Genomic DNA, 27,927 nt, shown 5'->3' with positions numbered 1-27,927 from the left:
TGTATGCAGCCAGGTGAGCTCCATTTAGGCTGAAGCTCTGGATCACTCCTATGTGGAACAGAGCCTTCGATTTTTAAAAGAGAGGCTTAAAATATGGAGACTGACATGTCAGCCAAGAATTAAACATTTAACTGACCCTTTCCTGGTACAGCACTGGATGACAGCCCTGGTGGCCACGTGGCACAAGCTCACTGAGTTGGAGAAGAGGAAGGAGTCCAGCCTTCTGTGACAGGAGGGCTCCACAGCCAGAGCCAAAGCAGCCCCAGTGGCAAGCAGCCCGGAGACAGGAGGTCAAGAGGTGCTTTCCCTTCTGGCTGAGCCTAGGGGCCACATCAGCTCCTCGGAATCTAGCTGGAGGGGAAGATGAACCTGTGCAAAACAAACCAAGATCCTGGAAGGAGGCAAAGGGAGCCAGTTCCAAACTGAACCTCGTGCCAGGCAGAAAGGAGCCCTGGGACAAGCACGGGCCCATGAGGTAGAAGGTTCCTGCCCTGCCCTGCCTGCTGTCTGCTCCTAACCCACGGGGACAGGAAGTGCACAAGGAATTCCTCCCAGTCCTGTGGACAGTTCCTACATCTCCTAAGTAGCAGGTCCGGGAGACAGGCAGGGAGGGGTCTCTGCCCTGAGGGACAGGGAGCTGCTGTCTCCAGCCCGAGGAGACAGCTAGGCTAGCTAGGCTTCCTTTTTTTTTTTTTTTTTTTTTGGTACCAGCGATCGAACTCATGACCTCAAGCTTGCCAGGCAGGTGCTTATGCCGCTGAGCTAAATCCCCAGCACATAGGCTTCTTCTTTGCACGGGATTGATGCTCTGGGAATTCTTCACGATGCAGATCAACAAGTGTCTGCAGACCTCACTGTGATCTGGCACCAAAATCTCAGCTGCAACCTGAGGAAACTTCTAGGGTAGCGGATGGTAACCCGGAGCCTAGGGAAAGGCATAGAGGTCCCAGGATAGCCAGGAATTGCGTCCTCAAGTCTTTGTGTTTGTTGACTATGCCTCCATTGGAGAGTTCCCATAAAAAATTGGATGACGATGCCAACGCCTGCCTCTTTCCCACCCAGGGAAACCAGCTGCCTCCCAGAGAGGCCCGCTGTCCCCGCTGTCCAAGACAGGGCTCTCGGGCTGGCCTCTCACGGCCGTGAGCTGGGTTTCTTGGAGGTGAGATCGTGGGGGCGCCAGTTTGAGGACTTAGCTAAGGTTCCCAAGGCCTACTGGCCCTGATTGGTGGAATCAGAGCACCTGGGGGCGGGGCCCAGGCCCCTACTGGGCTTGATTGGTGGAATCAGCATCCGGGGTGGGGCCCAAGCCCTGCCATCTCAGCACCTGGTTTTCAGGTGAGATGTTGCTCTGGGCACCTAGCCGGCTCTCTCTGGGGCTTGTTGGATTTGGGGTAAAACTACAGCTTGCTCCTCTGAGCCCCGGGGTGGGGACACCCCAGCTTGATTTAGGGTGCCTTGCTCCTGTCCTGAGAGCCTTGCTCCTAGGGGACAACCTGGAGAATGCCTCCAAGGGAACCCAGGAGCCTTTCTTGTAGCAGCCTCCCTCCCCAGCCCCCCACGCCTGCAGGTCCGGGGCAGCTCCTCTGCGACTCCGCCCGCCACCTCCTTTCCCCAGCCCCGGGGCGTCTGACCAGGATGGACTGATTGGAAGAAGGAAGGGAAGGGAGGTTACAGGACAGGTGCTTCTCTCTAGGGCCCTCTTCTGCATGCTCCAGCCCCTCTTGGAGTCCCCGTTTCAGAATGGGAGGACAGGACCCCCAAACCCTACCTCCGCTATCCCAGAGGTCCAGGGCACACTGGGCTAAAACGCTTGAGTCCGCTGCTGTCACTGGCCACCAGATGGCGCTAACTGACCAGGAACTGGCTCAGGAGACCCAGCAAAAGCCTTTGTTGATTTTACCTCTTGATATTCTATAATCACCAGGATTACAATCTAAGCAAAAAGCAAAACAAATAAACACGCCCCCCCATCACTGAACCTTTGGTCTTTGAAAAATTATGAGAAAACAAAGGATGCATAGAGTCTGCAACCGAAGGCTTGGTATTGACAACAGCGAGAGCCTTGGGATGGTAGGAAGGGGTGCCCGGAGCCCGGGGGTGGTCTGTGGGCTCCCTACTTTCTTCTTGGTGCTCTGCAGCTGCAGCCACTGCTCAGCAGGGTGGGGTCCCCTCTCCAGCCACCCTGATGTGTGTGTGGCTTACTGGCCTGGCTCTCCTACCTCTCCAGCTGGAGAGTGCTCTGCCTGAGAGTGTGGTGAGGGGCTGAGACTCGGCTCCTCTAGCAGGCTGCGGTTCAGGGTAACAGGGATTTGTACCTGTTATAGCTGGGAGCCATAACAGCACCCTCAAACTCACCCTCACGCGGGCCCCATCCCCACAATCGCTGTGCCTCCGTCACCAGTGGGAACATGGCTGCCTCTCCCCACTCTCCACATGGCTACTATTGTTCACATACAGAACGCTTCCCCTCCCACACTCAACACAACCGTCTAACACCCTACTCAGTGTGACCTTCTTCCCCTCACACTCAATGTGGCCTCCAATCCTTCACACTCCCAATGGCTTCCACCTCCACTCAACATGACCTTCTTCACTCCACATTCAATATGGCCTCCATTCCCTCACTTTCAACATGGCTCTCACATTTAATATGGCTCCTAACCACACACTCCACATGACCATCTCCCTCTTCAATATAACCTTCATCCTTCACACTCACACTCAACCTGGCTTCTGTCTCCTCACACTTAGCACAGCCTCTGTCTCCCCACATTCAACATGGCCTCTACCCTCATACTCTGCATAGCAGTGCCCCTTCGCCATCATAACCTTCCTCTCCTCACATGCAACATGGCGTCTGCCCCTCCTACACAAGGTGAGCGCCATCTCTTCACACACCCAGCCTGTAAGTGCTGGAGCTGACACACCTACACCTCAGGGCCACACCTTGCCTTTACATTGGCCTCCCTGCCCTTCTTCCTAATGCCATGCACCGCTCCTCACGGCCAGAACGAAGCCCTCCTTCCCTCTGACATCCAGGTGCCCCGCCCTCCGTGCTCTGAGCGCCCAGGCGTGTGGGGCCAGGACCACCCAAGCCCCACGCTCTCTGCCAGTGCTCCTTCCCAGTGCTGTCCATTGGGTGTTTTGCTATTGGGCATGGTGTTGAGGGCGGGGCCTGGGCATCTGTCCACCAGGCCTCATCTGTCCCCAGAGCCTGTCTGGCTGGAAGTAGCCTCAGGGGACTACCCAGCAGGCCTTTCGTGGCCATCCTGACCCAAAGCATCACTGTTCCCAGTGCCCAGGCAGGGGGAGCTGGACCCAGGGAGCCTGGAGTTCTGGCTGGTGTCCTCGTCAGGGGCAGCTGTGGCTGGTTACTGTGCATCACCTCTGTGGGTCCTTTCATGGCCATTGGGACTCTGGGAGGCAGGGCCTATGGTCACCCTTTACTAGGAGAACAGGGACCTCTCGGAGGTCAGGTTTGCACCTCTGGGTGTCCGCCAGCCTCTGGCCAGCAGCAGGCCCTCTGGACGCTCCTCTTCCCGTCTTCCCCTTGCATCCCCTGTGCCTAACAGGTAGAGCCACTTTTCAGGGGGCAGTGCCAGGTGTGTGTCCTGGCCTGCTGGAGGCCCTGGAGGACAGCTGTGGCTTTTGAGGGGTGTGCCAGGCAGGCCGGCCACCCGAGCCTCCTGGTGGTGCACTCCTATGGTGTCCCCACTGTGTGAGCATCCGGCCGTGCATGGCCTCACAGGACACACAGGTGTGGTGTGGCACGGTGGGCCTCAGGGGCCCCGCTCAGCCTCCTGCCTGATCCGCAGTGCTGCCGAGGACACCGAGCCCTGAGGGTGGCGACCCGGGGGGTGGGGTGATCTGTGGGTTCCAGGGAGGCAGCTGGGGGCCCAGTGCTCCTGGGGCCCCAGGGGTACAGCCGTGTGAGACCCCCCTCCCCCATCACATGCGGACCAGAAAGCCGCCCCCTGTGCCCACTCTGGCTGGTGCACTGTCTGCTGAAGGTGCGGCACCCACCCGCACCCTGCTGCCCTGCAACGGAAGGGAGACAGCCACGCTGCAGGCACTCCTTGGGCACCTTGGGCGTCGACTCCTCGGGCTCCTGGGGCCCTTGCATTGCGAGGCCCAGAGCTGCACCTGAGGTTGGTGCCTTGCAGTTCTGTAGGAGCTGGGGCCACACCTGCCAGGAGCCTGGCACACCCAGGGCCTCCCCGGGGCAGAGCTGGGCTCCCAGAGCAGCTGCGCTAGAGCAGAGCCTGGAGCTCCAGGAGAGGCGAGCTCAGCTTCACACCCAGCTCATCTGAGCCCTGCACACTGTGGGCCTCGGGCGGGCTCCTCCCCAGCCTCACCCAGCCAGAAACCTGATGCCTATGGCTCACCACAGGCTGAGCTCTGCTCCACCACTGCACAACTGACACTCAGAACCTTACTCCTCACGGCCTGTTGGGCAACAAACTTCCCAGACTGCTTTGTGATTAAAGGCGATCACATGGCAAATTTTGCTAATGACATGAGTGGAACTGATGTGTGCAGCTTCAGGGTCCTATCCTCAAGGGGAGATGCTTGCCTTTTGCTTTTTCTTCCCCTCTTCTCACTGATGAGAGTGAAGTTGTGATGGCAGGAGCTGGAGCAGCCAGCTTGGACCATGACAAAAAGGCAACAACTTAAGGACGAGGTGAGCAAACAGCTGGCAGGAAGCTGATTCCTGTCTCCGAGGAGGAGCAGCCCTGTCCACCCCGAACTGCAAACCACGTGACAGGAAACTACGCTTCTGTGTTGCTGCAGTCACTGTTATTTGGTGTTCATCACAGCAGCGGGACCCGTTTGCCAGCGGAGGGTCAGAGACAGGGAGCTCTCTGGAGGCTCTAGGAATGCACCAGGCACCCTGCTACCTTCTCGGGGAGGCATTCCTGGCTTGCCGGCTGAGGAGAAGCTCCCTTCCATCCAAAGGGCGCAGTTGTGAGACTCCAAGGGGCTCTGGGAATGCATCTGGCTCCGGAGGGTCCCATGGCAGGGGCAGGGGAGTCCCCACCCCACGGCAGGTGAGGTGGAGGCTGAGGGTCAGCTTCCCCTCGCCAGCGATCAGCACAACATTTTGATCAAACTACTGACAACTCTGCTGTAGGGCAGAGAAATTTGGAAACACCAGGAAATCACGCTGGGAAGTCTTTGAAGGAATGTGATTTATGGGAAAACGTGATGGAGCTAATGTGCCTGGCTCTGGCGCCCGTGGCACGCAGATTCCGGAAAGGGCTCCTCGGGCCCCTCCGCCTCCCGAGCCCTAAGAGTGTCCCGAGCCTGGTGGCATCTGACGCGCGTGTGGGGGTCACTTCTCCTGGCCAGGATTCCCCAGGCTGTGCCCCACACCAGGGCCACGCGTGGCGGCTGCCCAGCTCCCTGGAGGCCCCCAGGCCCCCGACAGGCCAGCAGGCCAGATGTGAGGGGCTAGACGGGAGTTTGGTGTCATTTTATGCGATTTCCCAGATGCGCTGCAGAGTTTTGAGCAGACAGTCACAGATCCCTCCGGGTCAGCCGCAGAGGCCCCCTCCAGGCCTCCAGAGCTGTCTGGAGGGCGCAGGACGCCGCTGCCAGGAAAGCTATCTTCCTCCCTCTGTGACAGATCTCTGGTAAACACAATCTGGGCAACATTTGCGGCAGCCTGGCCAGGACTCCTGGTGCGTGGATGGGGCTTTCGCAGGCAAAGGGGCCCAATGCGCTCATGGCACGGGAGGAGCTCCTCCTGGGGACCGCAGAGGAAAGGATGACAGGTCCAGGGAGGCTGGCTGAGGAAGTCTCCTTTCAGCTGACGACGCCTCTGAGGCCCAGCTTTGCCTCCCGTGGCTGGCAGGTCGCTGTGGGTTTGGACAGGAGCACCTGGACCACAACCACCCTTTCACACCCTTATTTTGGAAGCATCAAAAAGAAGACCCCAGGTATCATCCGTCCTTCCCGTGGCAACTTCTCCTGGTGACCCAGAAGCCCCCAGCGGATTGCACCTCCCAGGAAACGGGACAAGACTTTGTCCCAGCAGCCTCTGTGCCTTGGACACTGGGATTTAGAGGCCAGGGCCACCTGGTCCCACTGAACTGGAAGAAGCTGGACTCAGAGAAGAGGCCACTGGAGTCTTTCTGCGGTGGGGGAATGGGCGCACAGAGAGGGTGACTGGTTGGCCAAGAGCGTGCAGGGAGGCGACTGGCCCCCAGAGCACCTACCAACCACCTCCCTCCCGTGCCAGCCAGCTCTGGCTCCTTCCACTGCCCGGAGCTGGTCACTGCTGTGGGCCAGCTGAGGCCTAGCCTTGAAGGAAGGGGAGCAGGTGTGAGGGGCGGGAGAGGCCAGTGTCCAGTGCTGGTCTGCACCCCTTGAAGCCACCTGGCAATGGATCTGAGGAGGGCAGGATGCAGCACTTCCAGCCCAGCTGGCAGGGCCTGGACCCAGAAGCCTTTGCTGCTCTGGCCCCTGGGGGACAGCAGGTCTGGTCCCTTTCTGCTCAGATTCAGCAGGGACATTTGAGGCCACCAAATGTGGCCAGTGCTGGGCAGTGCAGAGAGCAGGTACTAGTCCCAGTGTATGCTCAGCTTAATGGGGGGGTAATTGATTTCTGTCTGACGTCTCCCCCTGGGGTGTGGTGTGTGAGGCCCCTGTGACAATGGGGGACGCAGACTGCTCCCTGGAAGATGAGGTGGGCTGAGCAGCTGCAGAGGGAGCACCCAGCTTGGGAAGACACAGGAAGTCAGAGGGGACACAGAACTTGGGGACCAGAGGGGGCTGCTGTGCCCTGGAGCAGGAGCTGGGGGTCCAGCGTCCTTCAGTGAGGAAGATGTGGCCCGAGCCTCCTGGGGCCCCGGAGGAGGACAGGAGAGGAGGCTCTGTCTCCAGGTGCAGCCCCAACCCTGTGGCCACTGCCCACTGGAAGCCTCCTTCCCAGCGTAGCCCTTTGTCCTCCGGTCCTTCGGGCCAGGCTGGATCCCCAGTGTGAGTGCAGAGGGGACTTAGCATTAGCTGCTCACTGCAGGCCCCCAGCAAAGGGCATTTCAATTCCTCCTGAATGTGGTGCCCAACAACGTCTTCCAGCTCCAAGGGTGGTCCTGGCCCCATGTGACCCACAGATCCTGTCTCCCAGGTCCCAATAATCACAGCCTGCATGATCAGCACTGCTGTGCCCACGGGCCCCTGTGTGGCACTGAATATGCCCTGTGCTCTTCTGGGGTCAGGAAGACTGGGGTGTGCCTGGGGGTCATTCTGGGGTTATTATGCCCAGGTCCAGGTGGTCAGGGTGCAGGAGAGGCCAGTGAAGATCCCTACTGTGGCCGCCATGGAAACGGGGACAGGCTGAGCCTCAGCGACCAGGACCCATGTGCCGTTTTACATGCAGTGATTTGCACCTGACAGATGCTTCAGAAAGCATCGCTTTGCTGACAAAATGAAATCCAGCTCAATTACCATCAACTGCTCACCACCGGCTGAAACTCAGGCAGCCCGGGAGCCAGGGGGCTGGGCTGGAGCCGGCTCGGAGCTGGAGGGGCAGGCCGGGCCGTCCAGGACAGACCAGAGGTCCTCCTCCACCCTGCTCCCTTTTCCTCTCCTGCCTTTGGCCTGGGAGACACTGCCTGGGCCACCCTGGACCTGCGTCTTTGTATCTCTGACCCTCACTTTCTCCACCTGTCATATGGGCTCCACCCCAGATGCCCCAAAGCCACGGAGGGTCCCCCCAGCACCAGCCCCAGGCACTGGCTGGCTGGGGCTCCTGGAGGCTACTCACACATGGGTTTCAGCTGTCCGATGAGTTCTTCCTTCGTCCATTTTGCCCACTCCTTCTTGTCGGTGTTGATGGAGCAGAGGATGGGCCCGCAGGGCTTGCCACAGTCCTCGATGGCCGGCACGTTCAGATAGTGCACCAGGACAATGTCGGGGTTCTGGGGGAGCAACAAGAGGTGGCAGCATGAGGGTGGCATCAAGAGAGTGTCCAAGGCCGGGTGGGCCCAGCTCGCAGGGGTGCAGAGACCGATGGTCCCATGGGAGGCTCACGCCACCTCAGTGCTGCTGACCCCGGGGACAGATGACCCTCTGGGCGGTGGTCAGCAGGCCACCCGTACTGCACGCCATCACTGCCCCTCTTCATGCGACAGCTAGAAAGCCTTTGGCTGTTGTCCTGAGCCCCTGAGAACCCACACATCAGTGACAGGCATGGAGCCAAGGTTCCTATCCGCAAGGTGGAACCTCATCTCCTGCCCAGCACCCTGTACCCCATCTGCGCCCTCATTCACAGCTCCTCACTGTCCCTGGTTTGGGGGAGAAGTGACCTTGTAACCAAGGGTCCCCGCCGGCCAGCGCTGCAGTCCCACCTGCACCTGGCATTTCCCCTGCGAAACTGGACATTGGTGCCTCTGTGGCTGCCTTCCCCAGGGAGGTGCACCCGGAGTCCTGGGAACCCCTTTGGCATGGAAAGAGCAGCTGCCCAAAGATCCCGAGGTCATACTTTGTCCCTAAGTCATTCTATTTAAATGGCCTCCTCTCCCACCAGATTCCAACCCTCATGTCCTCCGTCCTAGGGGAGTAGGACACACTAGGGGACTCTGCAGGGTGGCAGCTTTGCCAAAACGAAAGTGGTTTCTTTGGGGAGCCTTTGTATGACCCCCAGAAGGCGAGCCTAATGGGCCATGTTGGGTCAACAAGTGTGTTCCACCAGCCACTTCGCTTCCCAGAGCCTTCGGGGAACCCGCTGCACTCTTTTACCCACCCAGAAGGCAGTTGGGGAGCCACTGTATTGTTTGTACCCCTCTAAGGAGCTGGGTGTGGTGGCCCAAGCTTGTGATTCTCAGGAGGCTGAGGCAGGAAGATCACTGTGAGACCAGCCCGGTTGACTTAGTGAGTTCAAAGCCAGCCTGAAATCTTTCTAAGGAAACAAATGGCGATGAATCAAGGCCCCGCTGGGGATTTGGGCAAAACCATGCAGCAGCCCCTTCTGCTCTGCTGTGTAAGCAGACCCTGGGGTCTCTATCTGCTTTTTTTGCCTCGATCAGAGCGAGTGCACTACATGAATATATGAATCAATCAGCCCATTAATAAATAAAGACCCAAGACGACACCATGACCGGTGTAAGAAAGTAGCCTGGCATAATTTTAAAAGATTTCCAATAAGGGCGGAGACACAGTTTTTTTCTCTGGCCAACGCTCAGTTAACCAGGAAATTAAATCAGCACCAACAGGAGCTGGCTGCTAATGGCAGCTTTTCTGGGGTGCGGCACTTGCGCTCCTGCATAACGCTGATAATCCCTGACATCGGCCAGCATTTTATTGTTTGCAAAGCACTTCCCAGCCATTATCTCATTTGGTGTCCATGTGAGCCAGGGAGGTGGGCCGGGCAGGGCCGGATGGGGCAAGGCGCCCTCTGTCTGGAGGCTGCGGGGCGCGGCGGGCCCACGGCTCTGAGCCTGGCGAGGGGCTTGGCCTGGGCTGGGTGCCAGGGCCCCGACTTCCAGTCTAGATCTTGCCAAGACATCTGTCGGCCTCTTTTCTCGGCCCGGATGTCTTCCCATCACCCATTTCGCTTTATCTTGGCAACGTGCCTGGGACATAGTTAGCTGGGCAGACCAGACCTGGCTTCGCTGTTGTGGGGATGGGGTCACTCAGAGAGACAGGGCTCTCCCTACCCTGGTCATCTGGGGCAGGCTGGGCTGGGAAGACAGCTTCCACCCGAGCCTAAGTATGCCCGGGGGCAGTGCCAGCTGCTGGGTGAGCCGTGTAAGCATCAGAGGCCTGCAGGGGCCAGCAGGCCTCCTGGGCTTCCTCTGACCCTGGTGCCCCGAGCGGGCACCCTGCCCTGTAGGAACGAGCTGACTTGTCCAAGTCTGGGGAGGACAGGCTCCAGCTCCCCACCATACAGCCCACCGAGTACAGCCTGCACCCGGGATGCTGCAGGAAGCTGAGCGGAGGCCGGAAGCTCTGTGGTCTGTGCAGGCCCACGTGCATGACCAGCCTCCACTTGTTCTTTGAGACAAGGACCAGGGTGCCACCTCCTCCAGGAAGCCTCCCCTGGCACCTCCCTGGTCCCTCCTGGGCAGGAAGGCACAAGCCTGTGTCTTTGTGGCCGGGGCTGTGACACTGCCTGCTAACAACATGCTCCTTTTGGTCTGGGTTGTGACCTCCTGTGTTTCACCTCTCAGGTGTGGGCTCCAGGAGGGGCAGGGAACTTCGTAGGAGTTCAGGACATAGTCCTTCCTAGGAGGCTGACCGGCAAGGCCGGCCCTTCACTTTCTCGGGGTCTGAGCCACTCTGAGAACCTGACGAAGGCTGTGGGTACCCCACACTGCCCCAGAAGCACCCCACAGTGCATTCACACTCCACCTTGGGGTTCATAGGTTCAGTAGTGTGTGCACCCCGCATCAGTAACCCCCAACTTCCAGATCCCACATCTGCTCCTTTCCAATCAAAACCAGACTGGAGGAGTCCCTTGGTGGGGGCCTCCTTTTTCAAGTGCTTCACCACGATCAGGAAGACCCAGTCCCCGAGGTCCTGGAGACTGGGTGTGGGGTCAGGAGATGGAGAAGCAGGTGCACGTCGCCCCGATTCCGCCCCGAGACTCTCTTGTAGAACTTTCAGTGCTGACTCCCGGCTGGGGCCTGGCTTGGAGACAGCGATGGAGGTATTTTTGGAAATTTAGGGCACGCTTTGCTTCTTGGCACACTGTGGCTTTAGGCATTAGTCGTGTACTTTACGGGGTGTTTTTGTAGAGAAACATTCCCCACGGAGCCTTCATGCACCAGATCCATGAGGCGCTCCTGGGATGTCAGAGCCGGTTGTGGGACGGACTGGGTAAGCTCCAGACTGGATGGAATTTCCCCAAAGGTGCTGATCTCGCCCCCCAGAGGGAGCAAGAGCTGTGAAAACAACTGTCCTGGATGTTCCAAGGCAGGGTGGGGGAGCCCATGGAGTGGTCGGCAGTGCAGCTGGGCACGGGGGAAGCCAAGGGCACCTCGGAGTCTCAGAGAAGTTCCAGAACCTTCTGGAAAGAGCCTGCACTGGGAGATTCCTACCTCTGACCACTCTATAAATGGAATCAGGGCAGGTCCTTGGAGAGGTGGGAGGCCCCATGTGGACATCCAGAGCCCTGCTGGGCTCGTCACCAATCCCTACCCAAACCAATCTAACCAAACCAAGCCCTGAGGTTCTTCCTTAGGGAACAGCGAGGGTCAGTGTCTAGCGGGCAGCCCACTGGCTTAAAACCACACGTCCCCTCTTGGGTCTCTCTCCCCCCACCTTGGTGACCTCCCCCAGCCTCCTGGCCTCAAGCCCACCCCAGTCCAAGCACCCGGGTGACTCTTTCCAGCCCCCCACATCACTGCCTGTGGGAGCCACAGACACCCTCAGTTTCCCGTGGCTGAGTGCTGTTCCCACTCGTACAGCTGGCCCTCCTCAGATCTGCAGGCCATCCCTAGGCCAGTTCTCTCTCCTGAGCCAGCCTGGTCACCCATGGGGCCCCGGATTTCTGGGACGGCCTTGAGAATAAACCCTGCCTCTGCCAAGTGGGAGGGGCAAGCTTTCTATCTCTGGCTGATGGCTCTACCCTGTCATGGCAGGTCTGTGTAGCCTCCATGTGGAAAACTTACTCAGGGAACCATAACACAGTGGTGCTCACCCGGCCTGATTCTGATCTTGCTTTCTCTGGATCTCTGCTTTTTCCTGGTGCTAAATCTCTTGGGATCTGCCCAATCCCGCCTGCTGCGGGCTGGGGATTAGGGAGTGCCGATGTCGAGCTGCCCTGGGGGTGCTAGCCTCAGGGGTGAGGAGCTGGTGCAGGGGCAGCTGTGTCCTACCCATCACCCAGTGTCTCTGGACCTGGGGCATCCCCCAGGGAGACATGGAGGCTGGAGAGGAGGGACAGGAACACCACCCAGGTGCCACCCTGCAGGTGACAGGAGGCTGGCACGGGTGCACACGCGCCCCAGGTGCCTCTGTCTCTCCTTGGGACTCTTAGCCCAGCTGCACCTCAGTGTTGCTTTTGTCTCAAAGCTCAAAGCCCCAGTCTGACTCGGGGGTGGCAGGGGTCTCTCAGGAGCCCCCCTTATTTGCTCAGGACGCCTTTCCAAACTGCGCTGCTCTCCTGACCCCCGGGGACCAAGGAAGCCAAGAGAGCAGGCCGAGAGCTTCCCCTCCAGAGGCACAGGTGAGGTTAAGAAGGACAGACACCCCTTGCTCCAACACTGGGGTTCCCTAAGCTCTGGATATCCCCTTCCAGCCCAGCAGCTGCCTTCTTCCCCCTGAGGCTTTGGGGGTGATCCTGGCTCCTATGTGCTGTGCTACCCACACAGCTTCTCTTCCTGAGGGTCCCCTCTGCCCCTCGCTGTGGCCAGCATCATCTCCCATCCCAAGGAGGGGCTTTCCAAACTGTTTTGGACAAGAAAGCATTGCCAGGTCCACAAGAACACCGTGACCGCGCAGAGTTCACGGCCTCGGCAAGCAGCACAAAGGCGACCAGGACACCGATGGTGGCTCCGGTGACTCAGATTAATCTGCAGCCTCAAATACCAAATTTATAGATTCTTCTCCTGGGGCCAGGCCCAGTGCGGCAGCCTGGGGGAGCGGCAGTGGGAAAGGCCAGGCAGGCGTGTTTTCTGATCTGTCTTTGCCAGTGCCTGGGCCTACAGGGCTGGATTGCAGGCCAGGCTTGGGGCAAAAAAGAAAACCACAGTGGCAGAGCAGAGGAGAGAGACACAGACAGACAGACAGACAGACAGACAGAGCCAAACTGGGGCAGCCATGTTTGGTGGGGACAGAGAGCCCAGGGGTGGGGTGCTGGTGTTCCCAACCCCCGGAGAGCTCTGATGTGTAGCCTGTCACAAGCTGCAAAGTCCTTGCAGCCGCAGTGTCTGAGAGCCTGCCGCAGGCTGTGTGTAGCCCCAAGGTCCTGGGGGTGGCTGGGGAGCAGCAGCGAGCTCATCATCACCAGCTCACCAAGGGATTCAAGCGCTGGGCGTGGTGGTTGCCGCCTGCCGTCCCAGCACTCAGGGAGGCTGAGGGAGGAGGCAGCAAGTTCAAACCCAGCATGGGAACTTAAACACTCAGTGAGACGCTGTTGCAAAAAAATAAATTAGAAAAGGGCTAGGGATGAGCTCAGTGCAAAGGCCCTGGGCTCCATTTTCAGTATGGTCAAAAAAAAAAAGGGAGATGGAGGGGCTCAAGTTACCCAGAGCAAGAGCCCTGGGCGCTCACGGCTTCCTCCTGGCCACTCCTGGGTGGGCACAGGCTAGCCAGATGCCGGTGGGGTTCCGGGGCCTAGTCCCAGCTCCCGGGCTCCAGCTGGGAGGAGGAGGCTCCATGCAGCCCCCTTTCCATGGAGCAGGCAGGACAGTAACACCAGAAGTGGTTAAAAATGCAAAAAGCCGCTGGTTCTGATAAAGAAAAATGCAGCCACAACATCTGTTTGACTCCTGTTTCCAGCTTCATCAGCGCTAAGTGGCCGATCAATCAGAGCGGCGTGGCGTCCGCTCCTTCCGCGGCTCCGCCATCCATCTCGTGCCAATTCTCATGAAAGATGAAGGAGGAGGCCGCGTGGGAGCCAGCACTGCACCTTGCCCAGGAAGCCACCCTAGCCTGTGAGGGCGCCAGGCACCTCCCAACCTGCCGCTAGGGGTGCCCGGGGCGCCGGGACGTGGGGGCAGGGCGGGCACCTGCGTCCAGCCGTGGAAGGACCGAGCCACCAATCCACGCGGCTGCCACCATGAGCCGGTGTGGTGGCCACATTGGCCACCATATTAGTGCCGTTTGTGAAGATTTGGGGCCCCCCGCCACCCCGTCTTGAGAGACAGGGCCTTGCCTGTTACCTGGGTTCTTAATAAACAACCAGGGTAGAGGCCCATAAAACAAGAGTTCGAGGCCAGTGGAAGGAAGGACAGGGTTTATTAGGCGGCAGCGGCTCAGGGGTGTGGGTGTCACCAGGCCGCAAGGCAGAGAGGAATCCTCCTGCCCCAGGGCCAGCTGCCCAGGGTAGCTGCCACCTATCCTTTCCACGCCGGGTCCCACTAGAAAGGAGGCTGGTCACAAGTCCTCAGCAGGGGCTTCTGGGCCGGTGGACCCCTCACCGAATCCCTCCCTCACCCCCACACTGCCCCGGCTGGGGACCCTGGGGACAGTGGGTAACAAGGTGATGTATCCAATCCAATCAGCGTCAGCCCAGGAGCTTGCAGGGTGCAGGGGGCCTGGGCAGGTCCTGCGGGGTTCGGGCACCGGTGAAGACAGGGCCAGGCTGGGAGCCTCCTGCACTGCCCAGGAAGCCACAGTCATTCCTGTCTCCGTGACAAGGGTCCCCAGTGTCAGGCACCCCCTCTGGCAGGACTGCCACGGGAAACTAAGCACCTGGGGACTGGCCCAGGTCTTCAAAGTGGGGGCCATTAACGAGGAAGCAGAGAGAGAAAGGGGAGGCAGGAACAGAACAGGGGCCTGTGTCCCCGAGCTGTGGCCGCCTGAGCTCTTGCCGGAGCCAGGAGCCACATGGCTGGCTGGGTGGTGCAGGGGGAGGCAGGCAGCAAACCCCTGCTTCCTAGCCATCGCTCAGCAGGGCCCTGAAGTGATGCCCGGCGTGAGGCTGGCAGGGTTGTGGCCGGGCAGAGGTCGGCTGCCAAGGGCCCCTTCCCTGAGGAAGGACCCCCGCAGTAGGGGGCGCCCACGCCCGCGGGAGTCTGGGCCTGCCGCCCGCCCCCTTCGGAGGGAGGTTGGAGGCTTAATTAGTTAATATGGGTAAAGTGGTCTGGAGATGAAAGCCGGGGTAATTGCTGAGTGCTGCTGTTGTTACTACACAATTACCAGAATTTTCCAGTCATGGGAACCTAGTTAAACAATTTCCACCTGGTGCGGGGCTCCGGGAACCGTGCCGGCCGAGGACTGGCGGGCCCCACCTCCTTCAGGGGACGGTGCTGGGGGAAAGGCGCACGGATGTGGGCGCCACGCCTGGCACAGCCCTGGGCCCATCCCAAGGATGCTGGGGGTGACGGGCCAGCAGCCCTGAGCAGGGAGGAGCTAGGCGTCATGGAAGCCTTGAGAAAGTTCTACCCTAGGGATCCTGGAGGCTTCAGGAACGTGAACGCGTGCTCATCGTGCAGCCTGACCCAGCCGTCCGGCAGCTGCGTTGGGGGAAGATGCATGTTTGGCATGTTTCTCGATGGACACTTGAAACTGGAGATGCCCACTGGCTTGGGGCCAGACCTCGGCTTATTTAAAATCGTTATGAATGATCTGAGGGAAGCCTTGTTCAATTACATTTCCCCGCTCGCAAAAGACACTGAACTTTTATTGGCATGGACGAATTCCATGAGGCCATTTTGATGGGCAGAAGAGTGATGGATGGGTCCCGGAGGATGAAAAGCAAGACAGAGCGGAGGGAAGGGACAAACCAACTGCCCATGAAGCCGGGAGGCCCAAGTGGGGGGCCCCATAGTTAACAGCGGCCCCTCACACAAAATGGTTGGCTCCAGGCCAGAGAGGTGGCTTGGCCTGGGCGGGACCTGGACCATAGCAGGATGACTGTCTGAACCTCAATCTGCAGTGCCAAGGCAGGGAGGACACAGGCAGCCCTGGCCAGTGGAGATTAAGACTTCCTGTCCTGAATGGGTAGGGCCCTTCCGAGTGGATCCTGTAATCCTGGGCTCCTAGGAAGCCACGATACCACGGATAAGCCACATGAGGGGCGGTGAAGGCACTGTGTTACACCAAGGGAGACTCGTGCTGACAATATCAAGAGGTATATGAAAACAGGTGACTATTTCTTCTGGGCGGTTGATCCATGAGTTACAAAAGAGGATCAGGATATTGGGGATGGGTATCCCTGGGGCCCCAACCCAGAAGGAGCCATGCTCTCTGCAGGAAGAAGTCTAGGCTGGCCCAGCAGCTGGTGTCCAGTGTACGCCCATCCACCCATTTCTCGAATGCCGGAGACTGGCCAGGGATGCAGGAGGCTGATGCCCTCCAGTTGGTGGCGCCTGAGCTTGGAGGGGATTGTGGGTTTACTGCTCTGTCTCGCCTTGAACCATGTTTGGTTTGTCAGAGAGCATTGCAATTGTCATTCCAACCAGCCGTGGGATAAGAAGCCATGGGCCTTTGGCAGGGACACGGAAAACCCCCACAGGCAGGGATCGTGCTTGGGGTACAGAGCCAGCCCTGGTCAAGCAGCTCAGAGGCGGGTGGTTGGACCCCCAAGGGCTGTGGTCCCTGTTCCTCTGACCCCCTTGCCCCTCTCAGGAGCCGAAGCCACAGCAGAAGCCATGGCCTTCTCCCCAGCCCCCAGGCAGCCCTGCCTGCCATCATACTCGATCTCCTCGTCCTTCCCGCTCCCCCAGGAGGACCTGCATCCCAGCCTTATTCGGGGCCAGTGTGTCCTTTCAGAACTGCACCCCATTAGGCAGCGAATCAACCCCATCTGATGACAATGGCACCACACAGTCACGGTGGGGTCTCTGGAGGACCCAAGTGCTCTGCGGCCTCCTGTCCATCTGCTCCTGTGACAGCTGGGGAGGGAGCTGGCTGGTGCCACTGTCTCCACTATGATCTGCTCTCAGTCACATGGTGGATGCGAGGCAGAATTCAAGCCTCTAGTGCATTTAGCATTCTTTTGGTAAAATCGTCCAAACTTTCTTTAGAGGAAGTCTTGCCATGGTCCGTGTGGCTCAGCCTAGGTTCCCTGGGCCATGGCGACTGGCTCAGGAGCAGATGCATGGATGGTCCAGCAGAAGAAATCAGCAGGAGTCCCTGGACTTTGGCTGGACCACAGGGAGAGGGGGTGGTTTTCATGCCTGCTGGGCCTGAACGGCGAGCATGCAACCTAGTGCTCCCAGAAGCCAGCTCAAGGAGCCCAAGAAGGCAGATGGCAGGGTGGACTCAGAGCGGAGGGAAGGAGAAACTGTGCCTGTAAGTGTCCAGTGAGTGGATCCCTGGAGCCAGCCATGCCTGAAGACATACCTCAAGCTTCCTCAGTAACTTGAACCTCCGGATTTCCTATTACCCTGAATCAGCTCTGGATGAATTTTCTGTTGCATCCACCAAAGCCCTAACTGAAAACAAGATCAGACGTCTTCCTTTCGCTAAGCCAGAAACTCCAGCCACTGTACGATCGGTTGCCTAGGAGACAACTACCACCACGGCTACCGTGACTACCGAGGACGGCCATTTCTTTAGACCTCTATGCTCCAGCATGGATGCTAAGTTGGTCAGAGGACTTAGCTCCTCTGATGCCCATAAGGAGGAACTGGTTATGATGATCGGTGTGGTGTGTGTAAGCAACTGGAAATAGAAAGAGTTACTTAGCCCACCAAAAGCCCACCCTTCAAGCCAGGACTACCTGATGTTAAAGAAGCAGGGTGCCCAGGGTGACTGGCGGGGTCAGAGTCTGGGTTCTGCTACTTCCTATCTGTGGACTTAGGCAATCACTTCTTTGTACCTCGGTTTCCCCACCTATAAAATGGAGAGTCTAGAGCCACCCACACCCTGAGGTCACTGGGAAGGTGAAATCCAGTGCCCGATGCATGGTAAACCTTCAGCACAGCTGGGCAAGAGGATTGCTGACCTCCGAAACTACGGTCACCTTCATCTCATGACACTGGCATGACTTCCCTGGCATCCTGTAGAACCCACGTGTGGAGCAGAACCAGATCGCTTATTTGGGAGGGCATTCTTATATGGTGCTGACGTAGGCAAATTTAGGAAACCGTCTGTGAAGTGGGGTCTTTACCCCAGAGGCACTGAGCCCTGGGGCTCTTGTGCAGTCATGAACATGGTCTCTGAGACAATCCCTGCTCTCTCCCAAGCGCTGGCGGACAGCAAAGCTACGTTTCTGGAGCAAACTGCACATCTCTGTGAATTCACAGCCTCCTTGCCCTGCCATGCTGTCTGACCACATGGGAGGCGTTTGGTCTCCAGGATCTGCCCTGGTCCTTATCCAGTTGGTGCAGGCGTCACAAAAATTTCAGGCCTGGGGGATTCTGGGGCTTTCAGCCTTTCTCTGTGATTTTCAGTTGCCTCCTGTCTCAATGCTTTGCGCGGTCCAGTTTGCACATGGAAGAGCCTCAAGGATCCTGCCAGTGGGGGATGCCCCGGACTCTTCTGCTTCTTCCTGAATGAGAAGATGACAAAGCTAAGAAGAAATTTAGGGCCCCTCCAGGCCAAGGTGTTTCTCCCCTTCCACTTTCAGGTGCAAAAACTTTCAGGAGCCACGAGAGGATGTAACTGGCCCTGTAGCATCCGGCAGACTAGGAGAAGATGACTAGGGGAGGACGAGCCCCTTCCTGACCTTCCCGCCTTCCCTCTGATGGTCAAGCCCCAAGAGCACTGACCACACTCCCCTGGCATTCCACTGAGGCTACGCTTGTGCCCAAAGTGAGACAAGGGCGAGACAAAGCTGGCTTCCTCGCCCAGTGCCCAACTTCCCGGCCATTGTCCTGCTCCCCAGCCTGGGGCGTGAGCAGGCCCTCGGTGGGATATGGCTGGTGGGCTGGAGGGGCCTGAGCTTAGTACTGTAAGGCTTCTTTCTGCTCAGATCTCCCAGCCGGGAGCGACAGAGGCCAGGAGTTTCCAGCCAGGAAGCCTGGGAGCTTGAGACCTGGGCCATCCCGCTTCTCTCAGGGAGCGGCTGTGGAGCTCCTCCATTAAACCCCAGCAAGACACAAACCCCAAATCTCTCATTGACTGACAGACGGGCTGGCTGCAGAGGCAGCAGAGGATGAATTGCCCCAGCCTGTGGCATAGCTATAGGATTTTTATGCTCTGGCAACTGTAACAGTGAGATTCTAGCAATTGTTTTAGAGGGAATCATGATTAAATTGGGCTGTATGTTTTTTTAATGCGTTCCCCAGTTCCTCTTTAATACCTCGGTAGGACACGGTGAAGTGTAATCACTGAAGTAATTGTGGCCCTCAACAGTTTATGTCTTGAAAGAGTGACTAGGGTGAACAAAGCCACTGCAGGGCAAGGCTTTGGATTAGAACATACAGTTTCTCTTTTTTGTTATTTTCTTTTTAAGTCCCTCTTTATCTTCTTCCTTTCTCCAGTGGCTCCTGGAGCTCGCTGATAACCTGGAAGCTTCCCTGGGTAAGAATAGCACCCGCAGCGGCACCTAAGGACACAGCAGAAGCCAGCGCCCCGCAGGAAAGGCCAGGTCTGGCCAAGCAGCAGGGCGACATCCCAAATACCACCGTGAATCAAGACCCTGTCTTCATCTCCTCCTCCCGCATCCTCCGGCTGGGGCCAGCCCCCTGCAGACAGCACAGTGCACCGCCTGGTCCTGGCACTGCCCCTGAGGGTCCCCTCTCCCAGCAGGGTCCAGGAGATACTGGCTTCTGTATTCCACAAGGTTGATGGCCTGGCCAACTATTTCCTGCAGTTGCCAGGTACAGAAAAACCTGGCCTCTTCCAGCTTCCACCAGTGGGGGCAGCACTGAGCTACAGTATGATTGCGGCCAGGCCTGCAGGGCACCCTCCCCAATGAGCTGCAGACTCCTGCAGAGCTGAAGGAGAGGAGCCACGGGGAAGGAAGACGTTTCCTCTCTGTCCCGGAGGCCATCGCCCTCATCCAGCCCTCACCACCTTGCCCTTGGCTGGCATCAGCCCCCTGATGGGCTCCCCGCTTGTAACCCAGGGCCATCCTTCAAGTCCCAGCTCTCCTGGCCTCCTGGTTTCCTGAGAACACAGCCCACTCCTGACCCCAGGGTCGTACGTGACTGCCCAGTCCACGCGGCTTCTGCCTACACCTGCCGTAGAGCTTTCTCACATCCTCAGCTCGGATGCTGGGACCAGCCAGCCCGCGCCACCCGCTCTGAACACCCCCTGGGTCCCACCTCCCAGTGAAGACCGAGTTCCTATCCACACTACCCTCTGTCCCCTCATCTTCCAGCCAAAGGGAGCCTGCAGCTGTCCTGGTCTCATCTTTTCTCTCCTATATCTGGGTCAGACCCACGTCCTCCTCCACCCCAGGCTTCCCGAGCAGGAATCCATGCCCCAACAGCCAGTGTACCCAGCTGAACTGATGGCTGCTTGGCCACGTGTGCCCTTGGTGTGGTGGTGACTGGGCTGACAACCCTGGGACTGGGCATTGGGCCGCGGTTGGGCATTGCCTTTGGAGGAGCACAAGGACAGCTGCCAATTGGTAGCCAAGACACTTACCCTCCATCCCCACCCCCTGCCAGCTCCCCTCCTCTCTCCCACTGTCTCGAGGTTAAGCAGATGCTGCTGCAAAGGCTTCTGGGTATTTCTGCAAGTGAGGGTTCTCAAGCCTTTGCTTGAAGCTCATTTCTGCTCTGCATTCTCTATGGGAGCAGGGGCACCCCAGGATGATCTGTGCCAACTTCTCACCCATAAATCTCCACTCCCATCCTGGCCCAAGGGTTTCTACGCCACGCTATTGCAGATAGCATTCTTTCCTACCAACTTCTGCTGGGGTCCTAGAAATCTCGTAGCAGAGATCTGCCTTGCTGTCATCAATTGATCATGGCTGGTGCAGGAGACAAAACACGGTCCTTATCTCTGTGCACGCATGCATACACACACACATGCGTGCACACACTACACACACGCACACACGCACAGCCTTGGCTGGGAGACCCACAGCTCTCTTCCCTGTTTGTTTTTAAATTTCACTGTGGTTGCCTTGAAGCTGAGAAAACAGACTCTGGGCTGAGGGCCTTGGCACCGGCCCAGGGTATCTGGGACACCCATGTTTGCAAAGAAAGCACTTGTGAAGTGTGAAGAAATCTGAACAGTGCCGTTCAAAAACTGTGTTTAAATTTCACTCAGAATGTTCTATTTTGTGTAGGGGGTAGAGTCCCTTTGAGAAAACACTTGCTGGCATTTGCAAATCACGGTTACCATGGAGCCGTTAGGAGACATTAGCTACCCAGGGATGGCAATTAATTCTGGTGGTTGTAGGTAAACCGAGCCAGCAGCTCTTTTGGAGGAAGCTTTGGGAGAGGGGATGCTGAAGGGCGCTTGGAGATTCCCAAGGCAGGCTCCTCTTCAGCTAGCTGGGAACTCACCAGGCCGCCCTGGGCTGGATTCTCGGCTGCTTGAGGAACAGTTTCCTCTTCTGCAGACGTCCAGGGCCCCTTACTCACCCATTCATTCCTTGATTTACCTCCAGGGCCATGTACAGGGATCATGCTGCAAGGCACATGCACGAGACTAAGCCTGTGCCCAGGAAGGGATGAATAATAAAGGGTCACCTGCTCTGCAGGTGCTTCTGGACAGGATGAGATCCTAGAGCATGAAGGAGAGTTTGGTGGACATGGAGGGTGAAGGTGGGGACACAGCTTCCCCAGGGAGCGCAGGGAAGGGAGCTCAAGCCCGGTATGAAACAGTAGTGAGAAGAAGCAGTGGGGGAGTGATAGGAAAGGGCTCGGGCCCAGGGAGCAGGGACACAGACCGTAGGACAGGTCCGGGCCCACAGTGAGGGTTCAGGCAAGTAGCCGAGTCAGGCAGGCAGGAAGAGGTCGCCTGGCGGCAGGGAGCAGGGAAAGGGCATGATGGCAGCTCTGCATGATCTGTCCTGCCAGCCCCACACCAGGCCTGGCACCGGGCCTGGAGCTGGGCTGGGTAAGTATTTGTTGAATCAGTGAAATGGCTCAAGAACACTTTAATGTTGAATGAGCCTCCACAATGAACTGAAGATTCAATCTCTCCTTGGAAGAGAAACTTCTGTGTGTTGAGAGCCAGTCTCTGGGAAAGGCTCACACCGCAGCCAGGATGCAGCCCAAGATGAAACCCACGATTCACCCTGCCTGGGAATCCCTTAGTGAGGGCTCACCCTGCAGAGTGACCTGCGTGGCTGGTTATTTGCTGAATGAAGGAATGGGTTATGATGCAATCAGCTGTTGGCAGCAGCAGAGACCCACTTTGGAATTAAACAAGGAAAGCCACATCAACCAGGTATCTTGCCCGGGGCCCATGAGACCCTGGATGTGGAGACAAACATTGGCTCAGACTTCACCCGGGCCACGTTAAATGTGGTGATCTCGGACAAGTTACTGCATGCCTCTTGGCCCCTGGCACAGCACGAGGAAGTCATCTTGCTTACCAACTGGACCGTGTTAGTGCCTCAGACGTAATTCCAAGCAAGTGTCATTCTCGGACAGTGATTAACAAATTAAGGATCCCCCATCCCAACTCCCCAACACCTCTGAGTTGGGGAGCAACTCAGAAACAGAACAACAACAGATCAACAACAGAAAGAGCAAGTGTGGTTTTCTTGTGTCTTTAGAAATGACTAATTCCCATTCGATAGCTGTTTCTACAAAATCAAGCATTAGATGGGACCACAGTGTCACATGAGGTCACCAAGAGAAGACACTCGGCCCTGTGCTGGTCATCTCCTCTCTGGAGGGACAGGGGAGCCAAGATGTGGCACAGCTGTGCTGGTGCCTGGAATTCAGCAGCTGACCACAGCCATGTGAAAATCAAAGTGACCTCAGAAGCTTCGGTCCCTGGGTCAGGCCATGGCTGGGCACCCTTGCCAGGAGTATGCACAGTTTCCCATCCCTCACCCCATAAACTTTCAGAAGGGTTGCTCCCTTTGGGATGCCTGGCCCCCTGTCTTGTTATTTAAACATACGCCTGCTGATGGGGGGTGTTGAGCTGTCACTGTGGGCAAAGGCACCTGATAGGAAATTAATTTCTTAGTTTCTTATTAACTTTGAGGGGAGTATCTGTGAGCACACCTCCAGGACAAGTTCACCAGGGCTCCCAGCAATTTTAATATCAGGCATCAGCACTGAAGCATGGAGCTCGGCCTCCCCTGCCGCCTCTCTGGGTTGGCATCAGGCTTAGCAAACATCTCTGGAGCCAGCGGAAAATTCCTGGCATCCGAGGCTGCAGCCCCTGGTGAAAATTGCACTGATGCTGACAGGTGACAGGGAGGAGATAAAAACTGGTCTGTCACTGTGACACGAGAGGCTTCAAGGCTCCTGGCCCTCACAGTGGGGATCCCAGAGCCCCTCCCCATGTGACAGCCTCCCTCTGGCTGGAGGGGCACCTTCCCTTGCTAAGTCCCTGTCCCCCTTCCCTGTGGCACAGTCTCTGTATGTGACCTTGGCCTCTCCTACTCCTGACCCCGATTCTTTGGTCATTAGATGGCCTTGCACCGCCCTCAGGACTACCTCTGTGACACCCTTCCCACCTGCTGCCTTTAGAGGACCTCTTGGTTTGGTCTGAACGTCCAGGATCAATTTCTCCAGCAAAACCTCTGCATCTCTCTGATCTGCTCCTGAATCCATTTGCTCGCCAGCTAAAAGTCAGCTGCTTTCAGTCCTGACCAAGGTTTGCCAGAGAGCCCTGACGTCTAAATCGTACCTACTCGGCCACAGACCTCTCCTTCAACCTCTTCTTCCTTCTCCTGCTCTCCTCCCTCCCTCCAGCGCCCCACGCATGGGGTGCCGGCACAGGTACAGGGGTGGCTGAGCACGCCCTGCTCTCCACGTGCTGGCGATCTCCGGGGAGCTGCATCACTCTGTGTGTACATATCCGAACCTACTTGCCAGGAGTAAGGGAGAGTCCTGAGAGAGAAGGGAAGGAGGGGCGAGGACTGACTCTGTGCTCTCCAGCTTCCAGTCACGTCTTGGAAAGTCGCCCTCCTCCATCCCTCCCGGGGAGCAGAGCATCATGGGAATATCCAGGGCACAAGCCAGCCTCCAACGAGGTTTTTCCACTTCACAGTTAGAGAGGTTTGAGGCTGGCTAAGTCTGTTGCAGAGGGCTGTCCCATGCATAGGAGGACGTTTAACAGCATCCCTGGCCTCTACTACCAAAGGCCAGTAGTACCTGTCAATAGTGGCAGTGAAAAATACCTCCAGAAATTGCCAAACGATCCTCGAAGAGTAAAATCACCCCTGTGAGAGAATTGCCAGGCTGCACAGTGGCCCTTGATCCTGCCCACTCTCCTTTGCCATGTTGTTCAAGACCCTGAAAGGGACAGGGAAGAGTGAGACCATCCTAAGAAGGGACATGAAGGGTGTGTCCGGTTCTGGTCTATTTGAGGTGGGGCTCATTTTCTAGTTACCGTTGGTTTCCTACAGGAGACATTTTGGAACACACTCAACACTTAGCGCATGCCACAGTGTTATGGTCCATGTGGTCACATTATCGAACTGCGATCCTCCCTGTGCACCTAAGAACCTCAGGGCCAAGTGTTCTCGCATGCCCCCAGGTGGAGATTGTTCAGGAGTGGGGACGTGGCCCAGTCCTGGTGCAGGACACAGGAGAAACGTGAGGGTCTCCAGGAGAGGTTTCTTCTTTGGGCAGAGGTGCGGGAGACCCCATTTCTTTTTCCTCAAGAGGCTGGGTGTACTGTGAGCTCTGACTGGGTGCAGCCACCTGTTCCCAGCAGGAGTATGTAGCCACCAAGAAGGGGGAAAGGATCTGGGTCCTAGGACTCATGGCTGAGCCTCCACAGCCAATAACTCTGCAACCTGAGTTGTATGTTGCTGAAGCCTCTCTGAGCTGGGGTTTCTCCCAGGGGCGGCAATTTTTCACCGTGGCATGGTCAGTAGCCATGGTACTGGGGAGACGGGGAGGACGGGGACCTCAGAATCACCCCTTTATGCTTCCCCTGGCTTGTGCTGGGCAAGCAGAGATGACTGCCTTGGGGGAGCCAGTATAGCTCACAGCTGCCCTGGCCTGGCTCCCTGAAATGTTTATTTGGGCTGCAAATTTCCCGATCCAACTTGAATAAGTCCCTCATTTCCTTTCCCAGTGTTTAAGTCAGACTTAGCGAAAGTAAAGTTAAAAAATTTTTTTTTCCTAGAAAAAAAATGATGGCCCTACATTGCAACCCAAATAGAGCTTTCAGACTGGCATTTGCAATTGGGCCGAGCTAACTTAATTCAATATCAAAGGGACAGGGAAGTATTTTAATTATCTCATTCCCATAATGGGAGAAGAAGCTGCTTCCATGGGAGGTAAACACCCAAAGCCACAAAGGTTTTCATGTAAATTACAATGCCCGACTTGAGCTGACGGGAAGAGGGGACGTTTCTTCCTGTTTGATGGTGCTCCCTGATGTGTGGCCTTTTACTATAGTCATAAAAAGACAGTAAATTAGGAAAGCACTGTAAAATATCATTGGAACTAGCTGGGGTCAGCCACAAGGAGCCAGATTTCCAGCTAAAGCCTTGAAAATGAGGGCCATGTACATAGCCTAAGGTTAGTCTTCTGGGGTACGGTCTCAGGCTGGGGGGAAAGCGGACCTCTCTCCCCCATATTCAGAGTGGCACACAGAGAAAAGAGCACGGAGGCCCAGAAGTGGGACAAGAGGCCCGTCTAGCCCTGGAGGAGGGTCTGTTCTCACGGGCGCTGCTGGGGCTTGAATGAGGGTGGAATCTGGTCCGTCTCCAAGGCAACTTGGCAGACGGGCATCTCCCATTTACCACGCAGTGAACACTGTCAGTTACTGTGTGCCAGGCGCTGCAGGTGCAGAGATAAAAGACAGAGCTCCTGTCCTCACAGTCTCGGTGGGGAACACAGACGAGGTGGTGCCCACAGTCTGAGGCGATTGTGGTCATCCAAAATGACACGAAAGGAGGACGGCTGACCACAGTGGAACAACACGCAGGATGCTACGGGAGATCCCACCTGGGAAAAACACTCAAGTCCCTCTGAGCATCGCCTGTGTGCACGGGGCAGATCTGAGTTCCTGCAAGGACAGCGCTAAGAGGGGCTAGTGTCCATCTGCCTGAGGTGCTGCACTGAATTCTCCTAGGAGCACTACTGTGACCAGCCCTGCCTGGGAGCTCGGGAGATGGCCTTGGAGGAGTCAGGGATTCTGCCTCTGGTCCTTGCTTCACATCATAGGTGCCAGCACTGGAACGCAGAACAATTTCCCTTTGCACACGTGCATGCCTGAGATTGATGACTTTGTATTTTCTTTGGGTGGTTTCACAATCAGAGAGTTGGGACTCAAGAGCAAGCTCTCACTCAGAACATGACTCTTGGGTTCCTTGTGTGTGACCCACGTCCTCAGGGCGATCCCACCAGGATGATGTTACCATCCCTCTGTGTCCTCTCCTGGGCATCCAAGAGTTGGGGTATTGGGGAAGGATGCCACTCCAAGTCTTGGGTATCTTGTCAGCTTTGAGGGTGCATTTGCTTTGCTGATTCATGGCAGTGCCCCTATCCAAGCCCACCACTCTTGGGATCCTGAAACCACAGACAGTGCCACGAAACCATATATATTCTGTCTTTCCCTGTGTGCCCTGTGGCATTGCCAGAGTGCTAGAGTTAGTTTCTCCTTCCATGTGTGGTGCCCTTTATGTCATGACTCTTGCTTTGGGGAGCCATTACTAAGTAAAATAAAGGACACTTAGACACAAACACTTTGGTAATGAATGTCTTATTACTTCCCTCACTGCTGGGGGAGACACCTGACACCCACAGCTTAAGGGAGGGGAGGTTTATTTCAGCTCACATTTTAGTTCATTGTTGGCCAGCTGTAAGGTAGGAGGCATGGCTGAGGGGTGTGGCCAAGGGGAGCTGCTGACAGCATGGTGGACAGGAAGCAGAGAGAGTCACCAAAGGGCTTGGGGAGAGAGATGAATCCTTCCAGGCCACACTCCCAGCGACAACCTCTTCTGACCAGACTCAGCTCCTAACAAATCTGTAAGCTCCCTGCAATCCAACCACCTCCCAAAAGCCTCACCTACGAACTCATGAAGCTCTTGGGGGAGCTCTAGACATAAACCATAACACTGAGATGGCTAATCTGATAAAGAGACCCACAGACCCAGCTTGTCACTAGTGATCTCATGCAGCATGATGCACCAGATGAAGGAGTACCGGTATCATGGGTAAGAAAGCCGGAGGGTGTGGGATTCCATTAGGTTCAGAACAGTGTGCAACTAAAAGCTTATAAATTGTCCATCTCTGGAATTTTCCACTTGATTTATTTTATTTTTGGAGCATGGCTGGCCATGGGGTAATTGAAAGCTGAAAATAAAAATGTGGCAGAGGAGGACGGCAGTCCTGACCTGGGGACCTGAGGGTAAAGAACTCAGATCCTCTAGGGCTTTCCCCACACTGCTGGGGTCTCCTATCCATCCCCAGGCCCAGCAAGGGCACCTGGAGCCGATTCGGACTGTGGGATGCCTGCATTTTAGATTCTTCCCCAAAGGGGTTGCTAAGCCCCTGAAGCATCCTCCTGTCTCACTGCAGCTTTACTGACACATTTTTGTGCTCAGTCCTCCCTTTTCCCATCGCTGTTGGGGAGGGAACTGGCAGAAGGCCCCTTCTGATATAAAAGAGCAAAACCAACTCCTCGGCTGTGTCCCCACGTGGGACCACTGCCTAGGTTCCAGGACCTCACGCAGCCCCAGAGCCTCAGTTGAAGTGAAGGCCCGCCCTGGAGGCAGCCCAGGGCAGGTTCTCTGGGCTCCCGGCAGCCTCGGCGCCCTCCCAGGCCGGGCTTCTGTGCAGAGGAGGAGCAGGTGCAGCTGTGCTTTACCCCGGATCTCAACTCTCCGCATCGTGGGGGAAACCTTGCATCAGGTGACAACCTGTGCGGTGCCAAGATGTGTTCAGAAGACAGATTTATAATGAACAGCCTTATTTTATAGAGCCCCAAATATTTGCACAAAAATGAGCCCTTCGTATAACTTGCTCCATTTATCTCCCTGCCGTCACCCAGTGCATCTTTCTACTTTATTATTTTATTTTCCAGTTCTCCCAGCTTGCACGCTCACCTCTGGTTTCGCATTTCCAGGGCAGCTGGCACTGCGGCAGTCTACATGTCCTCTGCCCTTCGTGCCTCTCTCTGCCTGCTAGGGCTTCACTCACACCACCTCATATGGGGTCTTGGCCCCCCTGGGGACGCTCTCTATTTCCTCCTGGACTCTAGGGAGCAGCAGGATCGTGCTACTGGAAAGGAACCCCATCAGAATACCGTCCTGCCATTCCCTGGGGG

At 56.9% G+C, this 27,927-nt stretch overlaps 1 protein-coding gene across 13 annotated transcripts in view; it reads right to left on the bottom strand.

Annotated features, from left to right (window-relative positions):
* Camta1 (calmodulin binding transcription activator 1) overlaps positions 1–27,927 on the bottom strand; it is a 734,954-nt gene that overhangs the window by 87,539 nt on the left and 619,488 nt on the right. For all 13 annotated transcript variants that reach the window (XM_063235416.1, XM_063235417.1, XM_063235418.1 and 10 more), the window contains one exon: positions 7,769–7,922. In XM_063235416.1, coding sequence (XP_063091486.1) covers positions 7,769–7,922 — 154 coding nt within the window. The remainder of the gene's footprint in view (positions 1–7,768; positions 7,923–27,927) is intronic.

The sequence above is a fragment of the Cavia porcellus genome, unplaced genomic scaffold (assembly GCF_034190915.1).
Source record: "Cavia porcellus strain 051 isolate PalLab524CR breed Dunkin Hartley unplaced genomic scaffold, mCavPor4.1 scaffold_25, whole genome shotgun sequence".
NCBI lineage: Eukaryota > Metazoa > Chordata > Mammalia > Rodentia > Caviidae > Cavia > Cavia porcellus.
The sequence above is the reverse complement of the archived record's forward strand: the minus strand, read 5'-3'. Positions and strand labels throughout refer to the sequence as shown.